Genomic DNA, 23,552 nt, shown 5'->3' on the forward strand with positions numbered 1-23,552 from the left:
TGGACAGGACCATACAAAGCCTAATTAGCCAAATTGAGGGGAGGGGGGCACCCTCTGGAAGTCAGGGTTCAGAAATTGCCCAGCTAAGCCTCTTGAAAAAAAGTCCAGCAAGGGGTCCTGGAGGCCCCCAGATTTCCCAGGCTGGCCCATTTGGTCGCCCTTACCTGCCCTGTTCCGTGTGGGGGTGGGGACCTTCGAGAAAACCTAATGAAAGGTGGGGGAACCCCGCACCTCTGGGACCATCCTTGGGCTGTTTTTCCCCGGGGGGCTGGGTAGTTCAATCATCCCCTCGGCTCGCTGAGCATCGGTTTATTCAACCAAGAGCACTGCCTTCGAGGCAGCTGTGAAATCAGCTCCTGAAACCAAGCATCTGGTCTACCACCTCTCCCCTAGACGCCACCCCAGCTCCAAGGTCACCGCACCTGGCCGCCCAGGGGACCAACGGAGGCACCTCCATTCGTGGCACGCCTCCCACATGCCGAAGGCCATCAATGCCAGGCCTCTATTTCCCACTCCAGAGGCGCCCCCACCCCCGGCCCACTTGGCTACTTGGGGGTCCGGATGAGGGTGTGGTAGACCGGCTTGACGATGAGGTGCAGGTGCAGAGCGTTCTCCACCAGGTACTCGGAGTTGCGCCGCTGCAGGTCTGCGTGCGCCAAGAAGTCACCGGCCTCCTCGCTGCTCTGGTGGAAACTGTAGGCGTGGCGCACCAGCAGGCGGCCGTGCTGGCGCGCCCCCACCAGCACGGTCTTCTGGAAGCTCACACCCGCCGCGTCACCGCCGCTGCTGGCCGGCGTGACCACCAGGCGCGGCCGGCCGTCCTCTGGACGCGCGGCCGGCAGCGCGGTGCCCGCGGCGTCCGCGTAGACGGGCCGCAGGCTGACGGGCAGCCAGCGCGGCGAGAAGAGCACGTTCCACGTGACCCGGCGGCCGGCGTCGTGGCCGCTCGGGCCCAGCTGCGTCTGGAAGCTGGTGCTGCGGTCGTCGCGGGCCGGGTTGTTGATGACCCACGGGGCGCCCCAGGCGGGCGCGAGGTAGTTGCGGGGCAGGAAGGCGCTGCCGTTGACGTCGAAGAACTTGGCGAAGTGCAGCGGCGAGGCGGCGTGGAACTGGTAGGCCTGCAGCAGGAGGTCGGCCACCGCGTCGCCGTGGCGCGCCAGGGCGGCCGAGCGCGCCTGCAGCTGGAACAGTTGCGCGGGCGGGATCATGGGGTAGCGGATGGCCCGCAGCGCGCGCTCGGCCACGGCGGGGGGCGGCCGGGCGCGGCCCAGCCACGTCTCCAGCGCGTGGAACAGCTCCAGCTCGTCCTGCAGCACCAGGTCCGAGCGCGGCAGGAGCTGCCCCAGCAGCTCGGGGCTCACGGCGCCCCACTCTGCGCTCCCCGCCACGGCCGACAGGTTCCAGGCCAGGAACTGCAGGCAGCTCTGGCGCAGGGCCTCGTCCCCGGTGCTCACAGCGTAGTGGTACCAGCCCACCGCCGGGCCCGCGCCGCCCGCCAGGTGCGCGCGCATGTAGTCGGCCACGCCGCGCTGCAGGGACGCCACGCCGTACTTGGTGGCCAGCCTGTGCAGGGGGATGGCCTGGGCCAGCAGCACGGTCAGCTCGCCGCAGTAGAGGTACCTGCGGGAGAGGCGTAGAGATGCGGCACGGGCAGGGCAGGGCCGGCTCTGCCCCACGCGCGCAGGGGACCCGGCCTTGGGTGTGGGCAAGGTGCAAGCCGAGCAGTGGACCCTGAGGCTTCCTGTCTTCCTCTCAAGGACCCTCCTCGCCCATCCTGCTTCACCCCTCTTCTTTACGCTTCTCTGGGGACATGGAAACAGCATGTCGTTACTGAGCATCTATCAGGTGCCCTGCTCTAGGCCACAAGACAGTCGAGGCTCCTGCCATTGTGGGGTTTACAAGCCGGGTGCAGATCCATATCCTACGAGCAAGTGGGCAAATCATTCAACTTCCCTGAACCTTATGCTGATCAGCTGGGAAAGCGGGTAACAGGGCCGCTGTGACAGCTGTGGGGAGAAGGAACGAGGCGCGGGGGGCAGGGGGGCGCTGGTTGCAGGGAAGGCCATCAACAAGGGTTAATTCCCTCTACCCTCCCCCTTTGCTTGCAAGCTCCTCTTTCTCACTGCATCTTTCCTGTCTTCCGGCTGGCGCACTCACTCCCTGTCGCTGTCTGCTCCCATCCCCCTGGCCACCCTTCCTGCCAGGTCCCCACTGGCACGCGCTCTGCCCGGCTGTGGTGACAACTGCCCACAGCTGTCTCTTCTTTCCGCTGCATTTTAGTCTCACATGTTTGCCTCTGGGAATAAAAGATGGTTTCTCAGCCTCCCTTCCAGCGGGCGTGGCCATGTGACTGAATTCTAGCCAATCAGAGGTCCGCAGAGGGGCTGTATGGGATTGGGGGCGGGGTTTGCCCTTCTGTGTTACCCCTCTTCCTATTGCCTGGAATTCTGCCGCCGTCTTGTCTGAACTATTAAAAAAGGGGTTACTTTCTCTGACTCTAGTGTGAATGGCGCCCTTGTGCAGCGCACCGGAAGGGAGCAGGAGATAGGAGAGAGAGCTGGCTTACTCTCCCTGGCCCTGAACTTCAAACCCTGACCAGACACAAAAACCACATGGAGGCTCTAAAACAAACAAACAAAAATGATAGCTGGGCCCAACCCCAGACCTGAAGCCGGTGATCCAGAGCCGGGTCCGGGAATCTGCAGTTTCTAAAAGCTCCCAAGGCCAGGTTTGGAAACAGCTCTGCCAGCATTGGTAATTGACATGAAACGCACAGAGCTTGCAGGCAAGGGCAGGGGGGGTCACGCTGCATTTTGCAAGAGGGCAGAGGGAGAAGGGATGCATGGGGTGGCTGCACTGTCATCCCCATGACCTCCGGGGGACGGGTGGACATCGTGTCCGCTAAGGGGCCGAGACGCCAGGGCCTTGGAAAGGGGTGAAGTCTCCCCCCTAACCCTTCCGCACCTGATGAACTTGTCAAAGACCGCAGCACAGTCCCGGGGCTCCTGAAGCACCGCCTCACTCTGGTTTCTCAGCAGCTCCCGGAACAGCTCACTGTGCAAGCCCAGCAGCAAGCGGTGGGCGTGGAAGACCCGGACCTCGTCGGTGCCCGCAGCCTGCACCCGCAGGACCACATCGCTGGCATTGCCCTGCCGCAGAAGCTCTTGCAGGCGTTGGAGAAGCAGCTGGGAGTGGTTGATGGAGGTGCCCGTGGATTCCCCGCCGACATCGGCTCTCTGAGCTGCAGCGGGAAGGAACACGGCGCGGCTGAGAAGGCACCTGGGCCCCGGGGTGCGATCTAGGGGCGCAGAGGGACCAGCTGGAGACGCGTGTGCTTGGGTGTGGGCAGAGGGCAGGCAGGCCTGGGGAGGCCGTGCGCCTACCCGTTTGTGCCCACGGAGCTTGTGGACGCGTGTATGCACACACAGGCACATCCTAGGTGAGGAAGATTGTGAACCTGACCCTGAGCAGACCCTGAGATGATGCTCTTGCAACGGGGGTTGTTGATTCCCGGCGAGGAGAGATCATGGACCAGTGGGGGACAAAAATGCTCAGAACTGATCTCCAGGATGCCAGACCCCCAGGCAAGGGTTGAGGAACCACTGGGTCCCCACCCCTCTCACCTCCTGATAAAAGCACAAACCAGCTGATTAGACAGGCATTCCGTACACAAATAAGCACTGTAGTCTGGGACTCTTGATACATGAGGGAAGTGACAGGAGTCAGGGTAAGGCTACTTGAGGTGCAGAAATCAGGGATGGCTCCCTGAGGAAGTGACAAGAAGGAGCCAGCCTTGCAAAGGCCCTTGAGAAGGATGGGCTCGGGGTGCTGGGAACAGAGGGAGGGTTGGGTGTGGGGGGGGGGGGTGTGGGCAGAGCACTGAGCGGGAGGGGCAGCGTGAGAGGAGGGCTGTGGGCAGGAGGAGAAGCTCTTTCCAGGCCCAGCTGCCCTCTTGGGTGCTGACCTCTGAGACTGAAGTCCACTTGCAGGAGGTGGCTTGTGGGGGACCAGAGAAAATACAGAGGTCGGGCTGCAGCTGGAAAGGGGCTCTCACGGTCCCATCCGGCCCTTCTGCCATGTTTCTGGGGATGCCGTGAGGGTCAGATGGGGACATGCACTCAGTTACAGAAAACCCAGTGATAGAAAATGCAGCCAGCGGCTTCCCCAAGCAGAGAACAGTGTGAGGAGACTCAGAGGGAGACAAGGTGGGTGCCTGAGAGCAGCAGATGAGCACCTGCCCCAACACACACATACACACACACACACACACACACACACACACACACACAGGTCCATGGCCCATGTGGACTATGGCAGAGAAGGCTCACACGACAGCAGAGCATCTGTGTGTCAGAGAAAGGGGAACAGAGGGAGAAGGGGAGGGTGAGAGGTGGGTGGGCTGTTAATTTCCCAACCCCACCTCCCCAAGCTGTCACTATGAAGGCCCCGAATGCTGATGGCATTACACTCGGCCGCTGCCTGGGCCCGCTTGTCTGGGGGAAAAGGTCTTCTTGCCGTTAAGACCCCTGCCTGCCCGCCCTGCCCTTTTTCCCTCTGAGGCCGGCCTCCTCCACGGAGTCTGTGGTGATCAAATCGCCCTGGCCTGCTGGACACCGCCCCCTCCCGGCCTCGTGGCGCTAGGGCCCAGCAGTCCTGCCTCTCTTCCCTGCCCTCCACCCTCACCCCACCCACTGCCCACTCACCTGCTCGAGTGGCCAGACCCACCAAGGTCAGGATGGCCCAGAAGCTGGCCCAGGACCCGGGCTTGGCATAGCCCAGCCGAAGCATCTTTGTGCCCCGCCCCTGAGCTCGCTGGAGGGACCTCGAAGCCCAGACCACTGTGCTCACATCCCTCCTCCTTATATAGGATTCAGCACAAGGGGATGGCACCCCCCTTCCGGGCCAGCTTCCCTCCCCCCACCCAGCCTCTGCTTCGGATTGGTGGAAACTGGCCCCAGCTGTTGCCCAGGCAACCACTTAAGCCAGAGAGCTGCGGCCTGGGGCTATTGTGCTGCCCGCGGGCCCCCGAGGGGGACAGATCCGGCACCCTCCCCCACATCTTCTACCACCCAGCGGCGCTGGTCCTTTCTCTCCTGGGAGGTTTTAGGCTCTCCAGAGGGCAGGCAAGGGGCTCCAGGACCTCTGGCAGCTGCTGGCCCAGAGGGTCCCAGTCCCCTCCCCCAATCCCCAGGCACAGTCTCCGTCCTGGCCCAGAATGCGCTTGGCAGCATCTTGGCTAAAGTGCCATGGTGAGCGGGCTGCAAAGAAGGCCCCGGAAGAGAAGAGGGAAGAGCTGCTTGGGCCCCCATCCCTCCCCCTCTTCCATTTTGGGGTGGGCTAGGTCTTCAGAGAGGAGAGCAAGGGTCTCGAATAGGGGCCCGTGGGGTAACTCGTATCACTTTCGTGTTCCTTGTCGAAGCCTGTTCCCTGCATGCTCTGGGAATGGTGATGGGCCTTTCGAGAGGCCCCCTGGGGACTGGGACCATCATCCTCCAGGATCAAGGTGAGCTAAGGTGGCAGGGCTGGGCACAGCAGAAGCACCCTGGGCTGGGCACCACTGCACGGGAGGCCCTCTGTCCATCTGTCCAGAGCAGGGCTGGCCCTCGGCCCAACTGGCACAAAGCTGAGCATAGGGACTGGAGATGCTGAGGTGGCCACCTGTCTGCCCTGTCACTTCCTTTAATTCACCTTCCCTGAGTGCCTCGGTCTCTAGGCTCATCTCTTGGAAGGCTTCTTTTACCAGCTTCTAACTTCCAAATGTAATTTTTCCCTTCCCAGAGTTCCAAGGAGACACACGGCAGACCCGTGTGTAGGAGAAACTGAGGCAGAGAGCTGGGTGGGTTGGTGCACAGGAGCGCTCTTCTAAATCCAAAGGAACAGGGAGCGGAGGGTGGGGCCTAGAACTCAAGGGCAGTGGGTGTGTCCGTGTGTCCTGTGGAGGCCTCACCTTTCCGGGAACCGGGTGGGGCCCGGCCCAGCTCTTCCGGGGAGGGACTCCTTCAGGGTTGATGAACTGAAGTGGGGGGGCTCCAGATAGATCCAGCTCAGTTTCCCCCAAGGCTGAGTCCTTGACTGGGGGGTGGAGCCTGCCCTCGCTCGCGGTCTGGATCCCAGGCACCAGCTCTGTGCATTGATTTCTGCTCCCGGCTGGCACAGCACAGAGACTCCTACAGCCCCACCCCCTCTCCAGCGCCGCAGAGAGAGCAAGAATTGGGTCTGGCACCTGCCTCGTCCGGGTTGGCAGAGATGGAACCATCCAGCCTAGCGGAAACCCCTCCCGGCTGCCCTGACCTTCACGCCTGGCTCCCCTCATCCAGATCCACCAACCCTTGGCTGCCTGCCTGCCCTTCCCATGGACTGTACCACCTCCCCGGCCCGACCCAGCAAGACAGATCCTCAGTGCGACGGGGTTCTGGGCCTCTGAGAGCATCCCTGCTTCCACGGGCAATGCTTTTCGGCAGGAATGTTATTGGTGATAAGGAGATGAGGGTAAGAGAACCCACTACTCAGAAAACCAGCTTTCCATAAACACGTTTCTTAACTCCAGACTCACCGAGGCTGCATCTGTCTTTCTGGAAGCATAGCCCACGTTCGTGGGAATCTCCCATGCTCTACTTAGAAGCCAGGACACCTGTATTTTCTAACCATGCTGGGTAATTGTCACGCACACCCCTAAGCTAAGATTTATCTCCCAGAGTTAGACGGATGCCATTTCAAGGGTACAGGGATCGCGAGGCCCCAGATTACCAAGAACACTCAGAACACTCAGAAAAGTCACCTCCGACCCACCCCCGACCTCTGAGAGGCCCCACCTCCTACAATTACTGACTTCATTGCCCCTAAACCTCCTTGAATGGTTTAGAAACTGGCTTTCCAGGGGCACCTGGGTGGCTCAGTCAATTAAGGGTCTGAGTTCAGCTCAGGTCATGATCGCACAGCTCATGGGTTCAAGCCCCAACGTCAGGTTCTGTGCTGACAGCTCGGAGCCTGGAGCCTGCTTGGGATTCTGTGTCTCCCTCTCTCTCTGCCCCTCCCCCCCCCCCCCCCCCCCCGCTCACACTCTGTCTCTGTCTCTCTCAGAAAATAAATAAACATTTAAAAATTTTTAAAGGAAGGAAGGAAGATGAAAGAAAGAAAGAAAGAAAGAGAAAGAAAGAAAGGAACTGACTTTCCAGAAACAGCCATTCTCTGTCCTCAGTTTCTTAGTCTGACACTTGCTGGGCCGTGTGCATGCGTGTGTATGTGTGGTGTGTGTGCATACACATGCACGCATGTGCGTAGCGTGTGAGATCTGGGAGCAGGAGAGAGAAAGGAGGGCATTTGCCCTGCACAGCTATCGAGATAGAGGATCTGAGACACTCCACTTTCTTTCCATGGGGTTTCTGTGAATCTGGAAACTCCTTAATGTCTTGAGAGCAAGTGTGATGAGCTCACAGGCTACAACAATTCCCAGACAAGTGCTACTTCCTGCCCGAGACAAAAAGTGTTTATAACCTAAGTGACTTGTCTGAGATCTCACGGTCAGCCAGGATGCCAATGCCACTCTTCTGCTTGATTTTTCCTCCCATGACCCTATGATGTCTTTTCTGGGAAGCTGTTTCAGACAGAAATGATACCTGTTGGGTAAGGAATCTCTAGGGCTGTAAAAGCAACCGAAAATTCTTGCAAGCTTGGGGCAGGATGATTTTTCTGAATCTGCAGAGTGGGTGATCAGACACTGGATGCGGGTAATACCCAACCCCGGAGCGATGAGCCCCCAGACCCAACTCTACCTACAGTGCAGACTCCTTTCCATCTATGACATCTCCCTTCCGGAGCCAGGATGCCTTTAAACACTTAGACTGGGGAGCAGGGGATCATGAGTATAGGTTCCAGAACCCCCCCCCCCCCAGTGTACTCAGAGGGGCACACTAATAATAAACAAGAAGGAATCTTTCCCTAAAGCTACTGAAAACTTCCCGGAAGCCAGGCGCTCCCGTCATGGTGGCAGATTGTTTTCCTGCCCCCAGCACGTGCTACCTCGCCGTTCCCCTGAACTGCAATGCCCTTCCCTGTCTGAGTGCTCTGTCTGAACCACATCCCCCTCTCCGCAAAGTCTGAGCTCACAGTGGCCTCTTGCTGCCCCAGCGCCATTTCTTCTCGGTGAGGGAGTGACAGGTGAACAGCTCTGGGGGAGGAACAAACCTGAGTTCGAATTCCACCGGCCACCTTGTGGCTCTGTGGTCCTAGCCTAGTTGCCTAACGTCTCTGAGCCTCGGGCCCCTCTTGTGTCAAACGGAGGTCACCAGAGTTAGCCTGTGGGGCTGCCATGAGGGTGAAAAGTGTAGGAACAAGAGTAAGGGCTCAGGGGCGCCCGGGGGGGCTCAGTCAGTTGAGCGGCTGACTTCAGCTCAGGTCATGGGCTCGCGGTTCGTGAGTTCGAGCCCCGCTTCAGGCTCCGTGCTGACAGCTCAGAGCCTGGAGCCTGCTCTGGATTCTGTATCTCCCTCTCTCTCTCTCTCTGCTCCTCCCCTACTTGCGCTCTGTCTCTTTCTCAAAAATAAGCAAACATTAAAAAAAAATAAATGAAAGGCCCTCACACATGTTGGTCTTTGGTCTTTTCAACTTGACTGTAAGCAGCTCCTTGTTCACCCATAGCCTCGTGGGGCAGGGAGGTGGTGGCTTGGGGAACATCTGTGCTTCTGGCATTCTCTGGAGCTAGGGGCTGGGACACGGCCTCGGGACCTGAGTGGGCAGCACATGCTCTGGTCCTGCTTTGCCCCCCAGAGATCCCGGCGGAAGCCAGTGGACTCTCTGGAGGCCTGCAGGGTCAGGACACGGCCACCAGGGGGCAGCAAGTCCCCTGTGATAGCCCAGGGTGGATGTGAAGGTAGAAGTGGGGACAAGGGTCCAGGTGGCGTCTCAGCCCCAGATGTGGGAGCTAACTTAGGGAGCCCAGAAGCCAGCACCGCTGCATTCCCGGAGGCGGGCAGGGGAGGTGATTCCAGGCTGGGCCTCAGCTCCCCTCTCTGTCAATGCACACGTTTGTCCCTGGTGCCCACCCAGGGCTGCACTGGTCACTACCCGAAGGGGGTGGCGGGGGGGAGCCCGTGGGCACAGATTCCAGCCTCTCCAGAGCGCTCGCTGCACCTTCTGGTGTTTGTTTGCCAGTGACTGATATTCCTGGGGCGGGGGTGGGGCGGGATGATCTGTTTCACCGAGGCTGGAAAAACAACAGCTTGTGGGGGCCACTGGGTCTGGGTTTCCCTGAGTGGCCACTGTCATCACTGCACACGGCTTCCTGCCATCCTTCCAGGCCAGCGGCCCCCAGACAGCCTCTTCCTCGTCCCACTGCCTGCTGTCGCTGCTGGACTGACCCCTTCAAACGGGGCCCATAAGGCCCCTCTCTAGATCTGGGCCCTGCCCATGGTGGCCTCACCCCTTCCTGCCCTGTAGCAGTCCCCCCAACCCTGAAGATGGAATCCTTCCTTCTGCCCTGAAATCCTTACCGCCCCCCTCCCCCGGCCCCAGAGTGCCGCGGACCATGAGGCAGCCTATCTAGAGCCCCAATCCGGCCCCCTCCTCAAGGCCTCCCTCCCAGCCTGACCCCTTCCCTGCCTGCACCCTGGGGGTTCCCAGTTTGCTCTCAGAGGCATCCACTGTATAGACTCATTCCCTCCCCCCGCCCCCAGAGCCTCAGCCCCACCCTTTCCTTCCTCCTCCTCCCTCCTCCCACCACCGACCTCTCTGTATTGACCAGCTAGGTCTCAGTGCCGCAGGAAGAATCGTGGGACAAACCACCCCTTGGAGAGCTGGCGATGCCGGAAGCTGCGGGGATCCCCCCGCCAAAATCCACGAGGTGACATAGGACTCAGGACCCAGGAGCATGACGCTTGAGGGGCGAGAGGCAGGTAAAGTATCCAGAACAGGCCGGGAAGGGAGAGGACAGTGGCCAGCAGGTGAAGAACAGGTGAGGAATCTAGAAGCTTGAAGCTGATCCCCGACGAGCTGAGTGCGGTAGGCGGGGAAACTAGGTTTAGCTGCAGGGGAGGGGTAATGGGAGGAGAGGCGGGGGTTGTGGGGGGGGGATCCACTGGAGGGGTGCCTCCATAGGAAATCAAAAGCTGGACCGTGAAACCTAAAGACCTACAGTGTGGGCTGAGGGGAGCAAGGACCAGACTATGTGGTCACCTTACTCCCTCTGGACTCAGTTTCCCCATCTGGAAACTAGGGCCGCCCCAGCTCCAATAGTGCCAGCCTATGATGGGGGCTGCTCCTTCCAGTAATGTCACTCCTTGGTGGTGGGAGGGGTGTGGCTGTTGAGTCATCGTCAATGAGAATCACCCAGGGTGCTCACTAGAATTACAGCTGCCTGAGCCCCGCTCCGGATCCCCTGGCTCAGACCCCCAGCATCAAGGCCCTGGAACGTGTATTTTCAAAAGGTGCCCCACCCCCACCCTTCTGTGCCGCACAGCCTGTTCCTGGGCCCTGCCTTCCAGGCAGAAAATGCACCTTGAGACATGCAATCGCGAAACAGCATCCATGGGAGCAAGAAACGCCATGGAGGACTTCTTCCCTCTAATGGGGGAGCCAGGCCACCAAGGGGTGGGGTGGGATGGGCCTGGCAATTGGGATTGCCATTCGGCTGGGCCTAGCTGGGGGCGTCTGCACAGAGTAGGGGTGAATAAAGATCTCAGGGTCGGGGTCAGGCTGCAGAGAGAAATCTAAGGCTCTAACTTCATCCTTCCACCCTCCCTAGCTGGCCAGCCTCAAGCCACCCTGGCGCCCCCGGCCAATGGCAGTGGGCCAAGCCAGGAGTTGGAAGGCCATTGGCCAGAAATCCCGGAGAGGTCCCCATGTGTGGCTGGTGTCATCCCTGTCATCTACTACAGCATCCTGCTGGGCTTGGGGCTGCCTGGTGAGTGGGAAGCTGGGGTCTGGAAGTTGGGGGTGGGCAGAAATGGGGGTCCTCCTTCGATGAGTACCCATCCTCTGTGCTGACCCCTGAGACCCAGGATCATAGACTCTCAGGATACCCTTTGACTTTACACGGTGATCTGGCTCATTGGGGAGCAAAGCACAGTGGGGACTAAAAAATGAAGGGCCAGGATTTGGGGTGCTTAATGGCTAAAGCCAAGGTTTCACCAGAAGGGACAGTCTTTTCTCTACCCAGGAGTGGGCACTGCTGTAGGATGACTAAGTTCATGTAGGACTGCCCTCAACTCAGTCAAAAGCTTCCCGTGCCTTCCACCGCTTCTGAGAGCAGCAAAGCGGGGGGGCAGGTAGGGAAGTGGATGTAAGAAAGAACAGGAGGTCTCCACCTTGGGGAATTACCCACCCCTGCCCGTGTGGAAGGCAGAGGCCTTGCCCTGGGGTGAAGTCAATGGCCCGTGGTATATGGATGGATAGGGCAGGACTGATCTGGTTAGCCTCTCTGATAAAGTGAGGTTTTACTTTGTTTTGTTTTTAGTTTATGTATTTTGAGAGAGACCTAGAGCACAAGCACAGGAGGGACAGAAAGAGAGAGGGAGAGAGAGAATCCCAGGCAGACTCTGCTATCAGCACACAGCCCGATGTGGGGCTCGAACTCATGAACGATGAGATCATGACCCGAGCCAAGATCAAGGGTCGGACGCTTAACCGACTGAGCCACCCAGGTGCCCTAAAGTGAGTTTTAAGAAGGACTGGAAAGAGGAAAAAGGAAGTCTGGACAAGCAGGCAGGTGGAGAGGGAGATAATAACACCTTGGAAACATGGTCTGAGTAGCCCTTCTAACACCTCTGTCCTCTGCCCCCTGTGACCTCTGTCGCCATCAGTCAACCTCCTGACCACAGTGGCCTTGGCCCGGCTGGCCGCCAGGACCAGGAAGCCCTCCTACTACTACCTTCTGGCGCTCACAGTCTCGGATATCGTCACCCAGGTGGTCATCGTGTTCGTGGGTTTCCTCCTGCAGGGCGCCGTGCTGGCCCGGGAGGTTCCCCGGGCTGTGGTGCGCACGGCCAACATCCTGGAGTTTGCTGCCAACCATGCCTCTGTCTGGATTGCTGTCCTGCTCACCGTCGACCGGTACAGCGCCCTGTGCCATCCCCTGCACCACCGGGCCGCCTCATCCCCAGGCCGGACCCGCCGAGCCATCGTCGCTGTCCTCGGTGCTGCCCTCCTGACCGGAATCCCCTTCTACTGGTGGCTGGATGTGTGGAGGGACGCGGACCCCCCCAGCATGATGGATGAGGCCCTCAAGTGGGCTCACTGTCTCATCGTCTACTTCATCCCATGTGGCGTTTTCCTGGTCACCAACTCGGCCATCGTCTGCCGGCTGCGGAGGAGGAGCCAGAGTGGGCTGCGGCCCCGGGTGGGCAAGGGTACAGCTATCCTCCTGGGTGTCACCACGCTCTTCACCCTCCTTTGGGCACCCCGGATCTTTGTCATGCTCTACCACCTGTATGTGGCCCCTGTCCACCGGGACTGGAGGGTCCACCTGGCCTTGGACGTGGCCAACATGGCGGCCATGCTCAACACAGCAGTCAACTTCAGCCTCTACTGCTTTGTCAGCAAGACTTTCCGGGCCACCATCCGAGAGGTCATCCATGATGCCCACCTGCCCTGCATCCTGGGGTCACAGCCAGAGGGCATGGTGGTGGAACCTGTGCTAAAGCCCCCGGGAATTCCCAAAGGGGCAGAATTGTAGAGGAGGGGCCCAGCCAGGGTGCTCGGGTGTGGCTCAGGGCCAGATATACTGCTGCCTTTGTGGTGTGACCACAAAACTGTGACACCCTACTTTGCAACTAGGGGTCGGGGAAAGGCTCCTTCCTGTGAGGGCAGCTCCCCGGGTGCAGGAGGGTACAATTTTTCCAGCTCTCCCATTAGCTTCACCAGCAACTCCCACTTCTTGGGACAAGGAGAGGGCTCTGCCAGGCACAGGCTGATAGTGTCAGCTGCCTTGGCATTCCTTTGTAAAGGACATTTCACCTGGCACGTTATGAAGGCTAGATTGACATTGATTGGATGAGTGAATGAAAGGCAAGATGGATGGATGGATGGATGGATGGATGGACGGATGGACAGACAGGTATGAATGGTTTCCAGCCACCACCACCCCCACCCCTCTCCCCCAGAGCCTATATCTCCCTCCCCGAGTCAATCACTTCTCTGGCTTCCAGTGGCCAGGGTGGAAGGAAGTTATCTGCAGGATTCCAGCATATTCTGGCTGGGGGAACCAAACGTTTTGCTTGGGAAAGGGGATGATCTTAAAGCAGATTAGATGTCCCAGCCCTGGGGCGACAGAACCCCTTGAGTCTCAAGCATCCTGGTTGGATTCCACTTAACTCCCTGCCCTGGAGCCAGAATAGGTTCAGGGGCCCAGAATAGCCTAGGGTTTTCATTGTTCCTGATGAGAAAGGAAGTGCCCTCTCAGCCCAGGGGCAGGGGGATGGGAAGGGAGGACCTAACCCATTCCACTTGGAGGAAGGCCTCTTTCTCCATTATGGGGAGGGAGGAGATGGCCCAGCGGATTGGGTCCCTGGGGCTCTGCCCGCCCCTCCCAGCCTCTCCTGGGCTCTGGGAAAGGCAGCTGGGAGAGATTAGCAGATGCACCTCCCACCTGCTCCAGGCTTTGGGTAAACACATTAGCGGCTGCTTTCTGCTTTCTCGTCAGTCTGGCTGAGCTGACCTTTCCCCTGAATGGGAGGTCCAGGCTGGGGCCCGCCAGCACTCAACCCCTTAGTGGCGTGGCCGAGGCGAAAGAGCCAGAAATGCATGCCATCAGTGCAGAATAAATGCTCAACTTTCCCTCTTTCCTCTTCTCCCCAGAACAAGTGTCCAGGAGGGGACTCTCAGCCACACCCAAAGGGGAAAAAGGCAGGCTCTTCAGCTCTTATCCCTAATTCTAAACTTTATCCGTAATTCTATTTTTTTAAGTTTATTTATCTACTTTTGAGAGAGAGAGAGAGAGAGCACACACGGGGCAGGGACAGAGAGAGAGGGAGACACAGAATCCGAAGCAGGCTCCAGGCTCTGAGCTGTCAACACAGAGCCGGACGTGGGGCTCGAACTCACGAACCGCGAGATCATGACCTGAGCCGAAGTTGGACGCTCCACCAGCCGAGCCCCCCCAGGCGCCCCAGACACATTTGGTGGCAAAACCTGACCTGACCTGACCTGGCGCAGGGTGACGGGGTGTTGATGCCGGGGTTCCCTGCAGACTCTCTGGGGGTGTGGTTACACCCAACACAGAGGACAGGCCATGCGTGATCTTTCTCTGTTCTGAAAAGTTCTGAATTCTGGTCCCTCTGAATTCTGACACCTCTGGTCCCACGAGAGATGAGTGGTCCTTCAGAGAGATGAGTGGGGACCCACAAGCTCCACCACTGCTGGCACAGCACGGTCCGGGCTGCTCCTGGGTGCCCATGGGGCACCGAGGGCTCCCCCGCAAGCGCACAGACTGGGGCCTCCTGTCTTGCTTAAGGAGGGGGGTGCAAGTGCGGGTACCTCAGGGAAGAGCCGGTTCTGAAGGACGAGACAACGCCTCCCCAGCCCACTGGAGAGGTCACGTCTGCCCTACAGAACGAGGCACTGGGGGGAAAGGTGGCTTTTTGATGCATGGGGAGGCTCCGTGCAGGCAGGTGGAGCTTTGCACAGGTGGGGACTTGGAGCCACCAGAACCGGGGTGTTAATATATTGTTTTTAATGTTCATTTATGTTTTTTGAGAGAGAGAGAGAGAGAGAACATGAGCAAGGGAGGGGCCAAGAGAGAGAGACACAGAATCCGGAGCAGGCTCCAGGCTCCGAGCTGTCAGCACAGAGCCCGATGCGGGGCTCGAACCCACGGGCTGTGAGATTATGACCTGAGCCGAAGTCGGACGCTGAACCGACTGAGCCACCCAGGCGCCCCACCAGGGTGTTAATATTCACACGACCCCAGGTGGACCCACAGGGAGGGGGGCCACATCAGTTTTTCCGAATGGCCCCTGAGTGGTAACCATCTTATAGACTGAGGGAAGCGGGGAGCGCAGGGAGGTTAAAGGATGCGGCTCAGGGCCCTCGGCTGGTGACTAGAGCGGCTGCGGGTTCCTGGTCTTGTTCCTGCTCCTCCCGGGTGCAGCAGATTAGGAGAAGGGCAGCGTCGGGGATGCTTTGCATCACATAACTTCTTGGTCCCGGACTTACCAGATTTGGGACCCGCTGTCATATTTTCCGAATAAGATGTATTAGACAACAGTCCCTTTTAACCACGTTTGTAACCTTTAACAAAACCCAGAGCCCTTCGCCGAAATGTAAATGGAAGTATTATTACGCAGCTTCCTTTGTGCATCTTTATTATCAACTCTCACCGGCTCCTGGCAGGAGAACAAGACGGCAGTGGTGCGGTGCCCCCCCTTCTCTTCTTCGCCAACCCGGCCGCGGAAATACCTTCGTCTCCCGGAGTCAGGAGAGCACATGTGCTGTGGCCCAGGTTTCCTGGGTCCCCTTTGTCGCTTCTGTGGCCAACGAAGCTTCCTGTCCTGTCTCCAAGGGCTCAGATGCTTGCACAGCCTTCCAGCGTAGCCCACCATTCCCTGCTACCTGCACTCGCTCGCCGGGTTCTCCCACCTGCGTGTCAGCACCCGGGGCTCCCGGGCACGCTCGCTCCCCCAGCCCCTGCGCTGCCTCTGCGGATTCATTTCCCGCACCCTGGAGCTTTCCCCTTGAGGGGTTCGACTGCCCTTTCCCCTTTTTCCTTTCATCCAAAAAAGGAGACCCGCTGGTTGGGTAGATGGGGCGCACGGCTGTCCCCGTCCTCCCGGGGTGGGGATTGGGAGCAAGGAGAGAGGCTTCTTGGAGGACCTGCTGTTTTCGGCAACCAGGCTGGGGAGAAGCCCCCCCAGAGAGCAAGACTTACTGAATTAAGCCTTGAGCCCTTTGGTCGGCCAGGTTGTAGACGTGCCGGCAGGAACAAGGGATGGTCTGGGACACGGGAGTCTTGGGGGCGGGGGCTTTCCCCAGGCCTGCCTCCGTTGTCAATGGTGAAGCTAGAGTTCCGGGGAGGAACATTTGCCTGTCGTTACGGACTTAGACAGCAGGGGGCGCTGCAGGACCGGCTGGATGGAAACCCTCAGGCAGGGCTTGAAGTCAGATTTATAGGAAGAGCCAAGATACTGCAAGGAAAGCGCGCCTGCCTTGGGGCCCAGAGCCAGCAAGGAGTGGCGGGGTGGGAGGGACCAGCTGTTCCCCTTGTCACTCTCCTCCACCCTGAAGCCACGCCAGCTGCCACGCTGGGGTTGGTTAGCCCAGGCAGCCCACGGGTCACTGTAGTTTTCTCAGATCATTCTGGAGGCTGGGATGGCTTCCTGTGCGTGGCACCGTGTGAAGGGCCCTTTCATTGGCCTCCTCCCTCCACCCTCCATGGCAGGGTCCAGCCAGCCCCTCCCGCTGTCCTCAGATTCAGCAGAACTGCCTTCTCCACTGGGGGGAAGGGGGTGGGGCAGGGAGAGCTTGTCTGAGTTCAGAGCCCCAGGGCCTTGATCAGTGCCTCTGGGGTCCCACCCACCCCACCCTAGTCCAGTTCCACCTGGACCCACCCCCTGGCCAGTGGGTCCTGGCTGGTGGCAGCCCCTTGGGCACCCAAGGGAGTTTGAGCCTTGGCAGTGGCCCCACATGACAAGGATGGAGGGAAAGGGGCCGGGGAGGTGAGGAGGGAAGGAGACTGCCAAACCCCCACCATGAGTCATGAGCAGAGGTGGGACCCGGGGTGGTTCCATCCATGGCTGGAACCTTCCCTCGAGCGGCTCCAGAGCTCCTCCTCTGGCCACAAAGCAGGAGGGAGAGTCTATGGCCGGCCCACCTTAGTTCCCACCCCACTGAGCTCCCCAGCCTGCAGTCCCCCATTCCTACCTAGGACGGCCTGGTGAGGCTCAGGGGCAGGTGGAAAGGCAGACCTAGGCTGAGGGTGCCATGCTGGGGTGCTTGCCCACCATTGAGGGAAGAAGGGAAGGTAGAGGTTGATCCAGGGTCAGCCTTCCACGGGACTCCCACTGCCTCCTGTCTGGAGCCACTCCCAGGCCTTCACACCTCTCTGTTCAAGTAGCCTGGAAGGGGGACCCCTAGCCCCCGTGCTGGGGGAAGGTGGGCTTCCTGCCATGCACTCCCTCATCTTCTCTGTGAAAGGAGAGCTGAGTGGGTTAGGGCCTGACTTAGCCCCAAGCCACCATGAGATTTAAGCAAAGGAGCCCCCCATCCCCGCCCTCCTTTGGGCAGGAGCGTGAGGGGGCAGTGAAGGCACGGGTGGTCTCCTTCCTATAGGTCCCCCTGGAGCCTGGCTCTAAGATTCCATCCCTCTGGCTGCTGTGAGGGGACGTTCTCCTGCCCTCCAGCTAAGCCTGGGCAGAGGCTCCTTGGGCACCACCCCATCTCTGCCCTCTCATGGCTGCTGTAGGTGAAAGAGTTAACTGGTCTGTGGTGTTTCCTTCCGGGACTTGCCTAGATGTATATTTAGCAGGCAGGGCTAGGAATGCCAAGATGCCCCAGGGGAACTGCAGCCCCTGATTCCCTCAGCACCTCACGAAGGCTGGGGGTGGGCGGGTGGGTGCTGTGGGGATGGGATGGTGGAAGGGGAGAGGGTCCTCTAGTTGAAGGGGGCAGGGATGTGTGAGCTGGTTTGGAATGGAGGCTGTGGTCTCACGGAGGGCATTCGAGGCCCCGGTGGGGAGGGCGTTGCTCTTTTTCTGTGGGAGGACAGAGTGACCCAGTCTCCCAGGGACATGGGAGGATTGTTGGGGAACAAGGCTGGGATCGATGGGCAGGGCTGCTGGGAGAGCTCCTTCGACCACCTGCTGAAGTGGCCCTGGGGCCTGGGGATGCAGGAACCGTGTATCTGTGCCAAGGTGTCCCTGCTGGTCCGAGCGCCCACCCGGCTGACTGCGGGTGGCAAGATGGCCACGAGCATCGTGCTGGTGCTGCATTCGGCAGACCCGCAGACCTCATGAGGCCGGGGCTGGGGCACAAGAGCGCCTCCAAGGGCTCCCCACCCAGAGGGAGAGTGAAGTCAAGGAGGGAATACGGCGGGGGGGGGGGGGGCGCGGGGGTAGGGATGCTGATTCCCGAGTATCCACACTCCACGTGTGCACCAAGGGGATCCGGTCTTCCAAATCTCTGGACCTCTGGGATGATTGGTCATGGGGACCATGTTTTGTTGGTTCATTTGTTAGTTTCTCAGTGGGGTGTCTGCACCATCCTGGGACCCATGGGGAATTTGGCAGATCTCAGGGTCCCAGCCCCAGGATCATCATGTCACGGAACAGGACAGAGGGTAACCCTGTCATCTTCCCCCATGAATGGAGCCACTCAGCCAGATCCCAGAGGGCCCCCAACTTGTCCTAGAACTGACCACTGACGCTCGCCTGGGGCACCTGCACCTGCCGCTGGCCCTTCCCCACCCGGCAGAGGGATGGGCTCTCGGTTCGCCAGAGCGAGCGACAGGCCCTTCCAGAAAGATCCAGGGATTGCCTGCCACCAAGACATGCCAGTCGTTACTGGCATGTCTGTCTTGGTTCTCCTGACCAGGGGGCACCACCTTTCTAGAATTTTCGGTGCCACAAACTCACATGGAGGCAACTAACCCAAATTCCTTCCCCAGAGTGCCCTCTCTACAAACAATGAAGACAGCTGGCCCTTCTCTGACACCAGTGCCCTGCATGACCTTGGGAAAGTCATTTCCAACCTCAGGGTATTACTTGCAGCACCTTGTACAACATGTAGCATTTTCTGAGCATTTCCCACATTCCAGGCTCCAGGCTTAGTGTTTCGCAGGCACCGTCTTGTAGAATCCTCATGGTAACACTACGAGGCAGGAATTATGATGTCCATTTTATAGATGGGCACACTGAGGGTCAAAGAGGTCAAGCAGTTTGCCCAAAGAACACACAACTAGTCAGTGGGGGAGGCAGAGCTCAGATCGGGCCTGTTTATCACTGGGTTCTGTACCTCGAACCACTGGGCAAGGCTTCGGGAGATGCTGGAGGGGGCCCCGAGCCCAGATCCAGAAGGCAGGTGTGAGGGGCAGTCTACACATCCAAGCACACATGAGGCACACGCTCCTTCGTCTAGCTCCCGGAGTCAGGTGAAAACAGTGAGTAGTTGGGTGTAAAGTTGGAAAGGCCTCTCTGTATGGCCGGCTGAGCTTCTGAAGGGGCTTGTTAGGACTGTGCTGTAGGAAGATCCGTCTGGTGGGGGGGGGGGGCTACGGAGAGTGGATTGACTCAGGAAGCTGGAGACCCTTTAGGCCAGCGACATAGTCTAGACGAGAGAGGGTGAGAGGCCGGGATGGAGGGGAAGAGAGAGATGCTCCTGCGGGGCCTGCTGAGTTTGGAGGAGACCTGGGGACAGAGGGAGGGAACGCTCACCCGCTCTGTGGCCCCTGGAGCACTGCTGGGGAGAGAGAAGGTTGTGGAAGGAGCTGTACAAGAGAGAGAAAAGGACCCGTTCCTCCTGTGTTATGACGTAATCCCCTGTCATAATCCCTGACGTAATCCCTCCATCACAGGCGCGTGTCCACTACCGCATGAACTGGGGTCTTCAGCTCTCCCTGCCCTACTGATCATGCTGTGCCTGTGGGGGCTTAGCCTGGGTGCAGGCACTCAGACGCTGAAACGTCCCCAGAGGTACCCTGAAGGGAAGGGATAGCTGGGGGATGGGCGCAGAAAGCCACGTACCCTGGTGGCCCTTGGTAGCCGGGCCTCACCCCTCTTATTTCTTGCTTCCTCTTTTTGCACTGGGGACCGTCCTTATGGCGCTTACGTGGCTGCACGTGAGGAGAACAGGCCTAGAGGAGGCTGCCCCAGATACTGCCCACCTCAGAGCTCAGATCAATGGCCTGGAGCAGGTTCAGATGGCTGAGGTCAAGAGGCTCGCGCCATTACCCTTCTCCGAATACCTCCTCTGGTCCTAGCCGGAAACCTTTCTACCTGGAATCTTTCCACCTTGCATTTCTAGAGTTCTGGGCAATTAACCAACTCCCATATCCCCTAACTACTTCTTCTTCTTCTTCTTCTTCTTCTTCTTCTTCTTCTTCTTTTTAAGTGTTTATTTTAAGAGGAGAGGTGGGGGGAGAGAGAGAGGGAGAGAGAGAAAATCCCATGCAGGTACAGAGCCCAACACAGGGTTCAAACTCAGGAACCGTGAGATCATGCCCTGTCGGATGGATGCTTAACCAACTGAGCCACCCAGGCGCCCCTCCCCTAACTTCTTTGACCCCAGTATGGGAGTAAATGAAAGCCACCCCACAGGAGAACAAGCAAAGGCTAGCGCTTCAGAGCTTGCTACAAGAAGTCAGCCACCATCGCCCAAGTTTGACAGGGACTCAAGGGGGACAGGAGGTGGGAAAGCTCATAGTGGAATAAATAGTAGACCCCAGATGTGCCTTGATGGGCGGTCAGCGTCCAGGGAACCTGCAGGGGCTTCACTAGGTACAGGGCATCCTGTGTGGTTGAGGGATTAGGTGCAGATTTGGTTTTCTCCAGTTGATCCTACGCGGGGACAAGAATTCGGGAAGCTGTCACCCATCCATCACACCCAGGCCATTTGGGGGCGATTGATACGGGGTTATTGTTTGGCTTCTGGGAGCAGTCCCTGGAGATAGTGGTCTGATTTCCTGCACGCCTGACTCACGGCTAACAGGCTGGCTTCCTGGGCCGGTTCTTGCAAGTCACGATTGGATTCTGGAGCTGCTTGCTGCAGATTGTGGGTCACACAGTTCTATTTTTATGGATGGTCTGGCCATTGTCCATCTGTATAGTCAGTCTGTCACCAACAACCTGTGAGTGCCATCCCAGTTTTTCAGGCAAGCAAACCAGAAATCGGAAAGGTTAGGTGACGGCTTAGTCACAGATACAGTAGGTTTCAGAAGTTGGACAAGAACCTGCAGATTTTGTGCACAACCTCTTCCTTCCGGTCTTCTTGTTTTTATTAAAAAAAATTTTTTTTTTAACGTTTATTCATTTTTGAGAGACAGAGAGAGACAGCATGAACAGGGAAGGGGCAGAGAGAAGGAGACACGGATGCTCTCTATCTCTCAAAAATAAAATAAACATTGAAAAAAAGAAAGAAATGCAAAAAGACAGTGGCATGTCCTGGCTGGGAGGCACCTACACTAAGAACGGGCTGGTTCCGGGCTGTCTCCCCTCTGGCGTCCTGCAGGCCTCTGCGAACTCCTGGGGTGAGAGCTGAAACCACAGCCTGAAACTCCTGGATTCGCGCCAGTTGCCCCTGGGAGGCGAGAGTGGGCTGCCTGCGGCTCTGTCCACCGCCCCCCTCCCCGCCCCCGCTCTGCCACCGTTCTAATCAATGTACTGGGGATTCTGGAACATCTCATGGATTGACAGGGGCGGCCGATGGTGGAGGAGGGCTACTTCCTCCCAGGAGCTGGCCTGGCGGTGAGGCCAGGTGGGGGCGGATGGGACCCTCAGGCCCTGCGGATGGCAGCATTCTAAGGTGACCCCTTGGTCCCCGTCCCTATCCTCAAGAGTGACTCCTTGACTATTGCAGAGGCCACTTTTAGGCTCGAGCATTGGAAACTTAAGCAAGGTAAAAGGGTTCACATCCACCACGGAGCTGATGTTAACAGGCTAGTTAAGTCATTGGCCCTAACCGACCGATGGGCTGACAGCCAGTCGCAGTTCCTAAGGTTACCAAAAAAGGGAAGATTCCACGTGTCCCCATCCTCCCTCCCTCCGCCCCATAACTGTAGCCCCTCACTACTGCCTTGTGGCAGACATTCTCTTCTCTGTCCTGCCCGCCGCTCCCTTGCAGCGTATTCGATAAACTTCTATGTCTTTTGTTCTGCCTTGGGGGGGATTCTTTCAGGGCCCATGCCCCGCCCCCAATTGGGACGCCCCACAATTATTTTATGTTACACACTAGAAGGGATTTTCCATGTAGGGAGAACCTCACTGCAGGGGAAGGGCTGCAGCCTGAGAGGTCAGGTGACCTGGAGAGTGGGGGTCGGACATCCTGGGAGGCCAGGCGACCTAAGGGTCAGGGGACCTGGCTGCCAGTGTGTATCCTGTTCTGGCCCCAGAGCCCTGGGGCCTCTGCAAACCCCAGTTTCTACATCTGTGAAGTGAGTTGCCTGCCCAAGTAATCTAACCCTACCTATTGTGATCTCGAGATTCTTTTGAGCCCGAGAAAGGCCAGGATTAAGGCCGACTCCCCTGGGCTGTGCTGGTCAGGTGGGTCTAGGTGGCTCCTTGGTTCTGTGGAAAGAGGCAGAAGAAATCACTCCTGAACGCGGACTTCCTGCCGGTCGTGGCCCCACCCCCTCCGGCCTCAGGTCCTCTCTGACCTCAAGGTGGGATGGGCCACGCCTATGAAGGAGAGATTCTGGGTGAACAACAGGTGTGGCTGTTGATTTTTCCAAGGGTTTGGTTCTGCTTCCTGATGTCTGCGCGCGCGCGCGCGCACACACACACACACACACACACACACGGGAGGGGTATGCTCACAACTTGACAGTGACTTCTGAGTCCCAGAGCCTGGGCACCATGGAGTCAGTCCACCTGTTCATGTCACACAAGATTTGCGTGGGGAGGCCGAGCCCGGGGGAAAGGGGAGGGGACTGGCCCCTTGCTGCCACCAGCCACGGTCCTTCTGACTCTGGAGGGGCTCACTGCAGGAGAGGGCAGTGGGCAGGGACGCTCCATGCGGCCGGTGGACATTCCAGGGGCTCTGCGCCTAGATTTTGCCGCCTCTCTCCTTTCTTCCAGAAGGCCGTCTGGTGCAGGGTTTGGTCCCTGAAAAGCTGAGGGAAGAGGCAGACGTCAGGTGGGCTGGGCAGAAAGAGGAGAGGCAGGAAACAAGCAGGGTTTTGAGGATGCAGAGGGGATGGTGTCCTGGAGAAAAGGGAGCAGCATCTGGTGCAGAAGCCACAGGGGACCCGAGGCGACCAGAGGAGAAAAATGCGGAGACGGGGCTTGAAGACAAAAGTCTCCTTTGGCAGAGCTGCTTGGTGCCAGATCAGATTTGACATCGTTTTCGTGGCGGACTCAGTCGTAGATTGTTGGTGCTTCTGGAGAGGAGGCACTTGGCCCAAGGCGGGTCCCCTGACCTGCATCCTTGTCCCCTCCTTCCCCATAGGCGGACCCCTCCCTCTCTATGCAGTCCTGACCCTGTCCCGGTGCAAAGCTCTCCGGTGGCTTCCCAGTGCCCCACGATGACGTCCTGACCCCTCAACCAGCCAGCCCTCCGGGTCTTGACTTTCAGCCTCGCACCCATCTTCTCCCCGCCCCGCCCCCCGCCCCAGCCAAGCGGTTGGTCCGGTCAGGTTGACTGCGGGACTCCCAGTAGCTCCTCAGCAACGTGGACGGACAGTACTCTCCATGCTTCCGTGAATGCACACCGGCTGCAGGAATGATAACCATCTGGCCGAGCGGATACTTTCCCTACAGCTTTGAAGTTCCGAGCAGGGCAGACATCACATCCCCGCACACCACTCGGCACCCTTGCGGAGCGGATCTGTCCAGCGGGCTGCAGCCCCGTGGAATCGAGAGGGCTCCCAGGGCCCTTTACCCCCCACACCCCTTGTTGCCTGCAGAGAACCCTGCCAG

The 23,552-nt window shown here is 58.8% G+C and overlaps 2 protein-coding genes across 2 annotated transcripts; one reads left to right on the forward strand and one right to left on the reverse strand.

Moving 5' to 3' along the window:
- Positions 1 to 484: 484 nt before the first annotated feature.
- Positions 485 to 4,824, reverse strand: BTBD17 (BTB domain containing 17). Its single transcript, XM_030296638.1, has 3 exons — positions 4,704 to 4,824; positions 2,965 to 3,241; positions 485 to 1,620 (listed from the first exon to the last, which is right to left on the reverse strand). The coding sequence occupies exons 1-3, from the start codon at positions 4,786 to 4,788 to the stop codon at positions 546 to 548; spliced, it is 1,437 nt and encodes a 478-aa protein (XP_030152498.1). The 5' UTR covers positions 4,789 to 4,824; the 3' UTR covers positions 485 to 545.
- A 1,623-nt stretch (positions 4,825 to 6,447) lies between these two features.
- On the forward strand, positions 6,448 to 13,019 carry GPR142 (G protein-coupled receptor 142). Its single transcript, XM_030296639.2, is given in 4 exon segments — positions 6,448 to 6,489; positions 9,740 to 9,890; positions 10,739 to 10,897; positions 11,796 to 13,019. Coding segments are annotated over 4 exon segments (1,224 nt in total). The 3' UTR covers positions 12,668 to 13,019.
- The last annotated feature ends 10,533 nt before the right edge of the window (positions 13,020 to 23,552 follow it).

This window comes from Lynx canadensis, chromosome E1, assembly GCF_007474595.2.
Source record: "Lynx canadensis isolate LIC74 chromosome E1, mLynCan4.pri.v2, whole genome shotgun sequence".
NCBI classification, from domain to species: Eukaryota; Metazoa; Chordata; class Mammalia; order Carnivora; family Felidae; genus Lynx; species Lynx canadensis.

Coding starts and splice junctions, on each gene's coding strand:
- BTBD17 (XM_030296638.1), bottom strand. CDS start 4,788: ATGCTTCGGCTGGGCTATGCCAAGCCCGGGTCCTGGGCCAGCTTCTGG. Junction 3,242..4,703: donor GGGTCTGGCCACTCGAGCAG/GTGAGTGGGCAG, acceptor TTCCCGCTGCAG/CTCAGAGAGCCGATGTCGGC. Junction 1,621..2,964: donor GTCTTTGACAAGTTCATCAG/GTGCGGAAGGGT, acceptor CCTCTCCCGCAG/GTACCTCTACTGCGGCGAGC.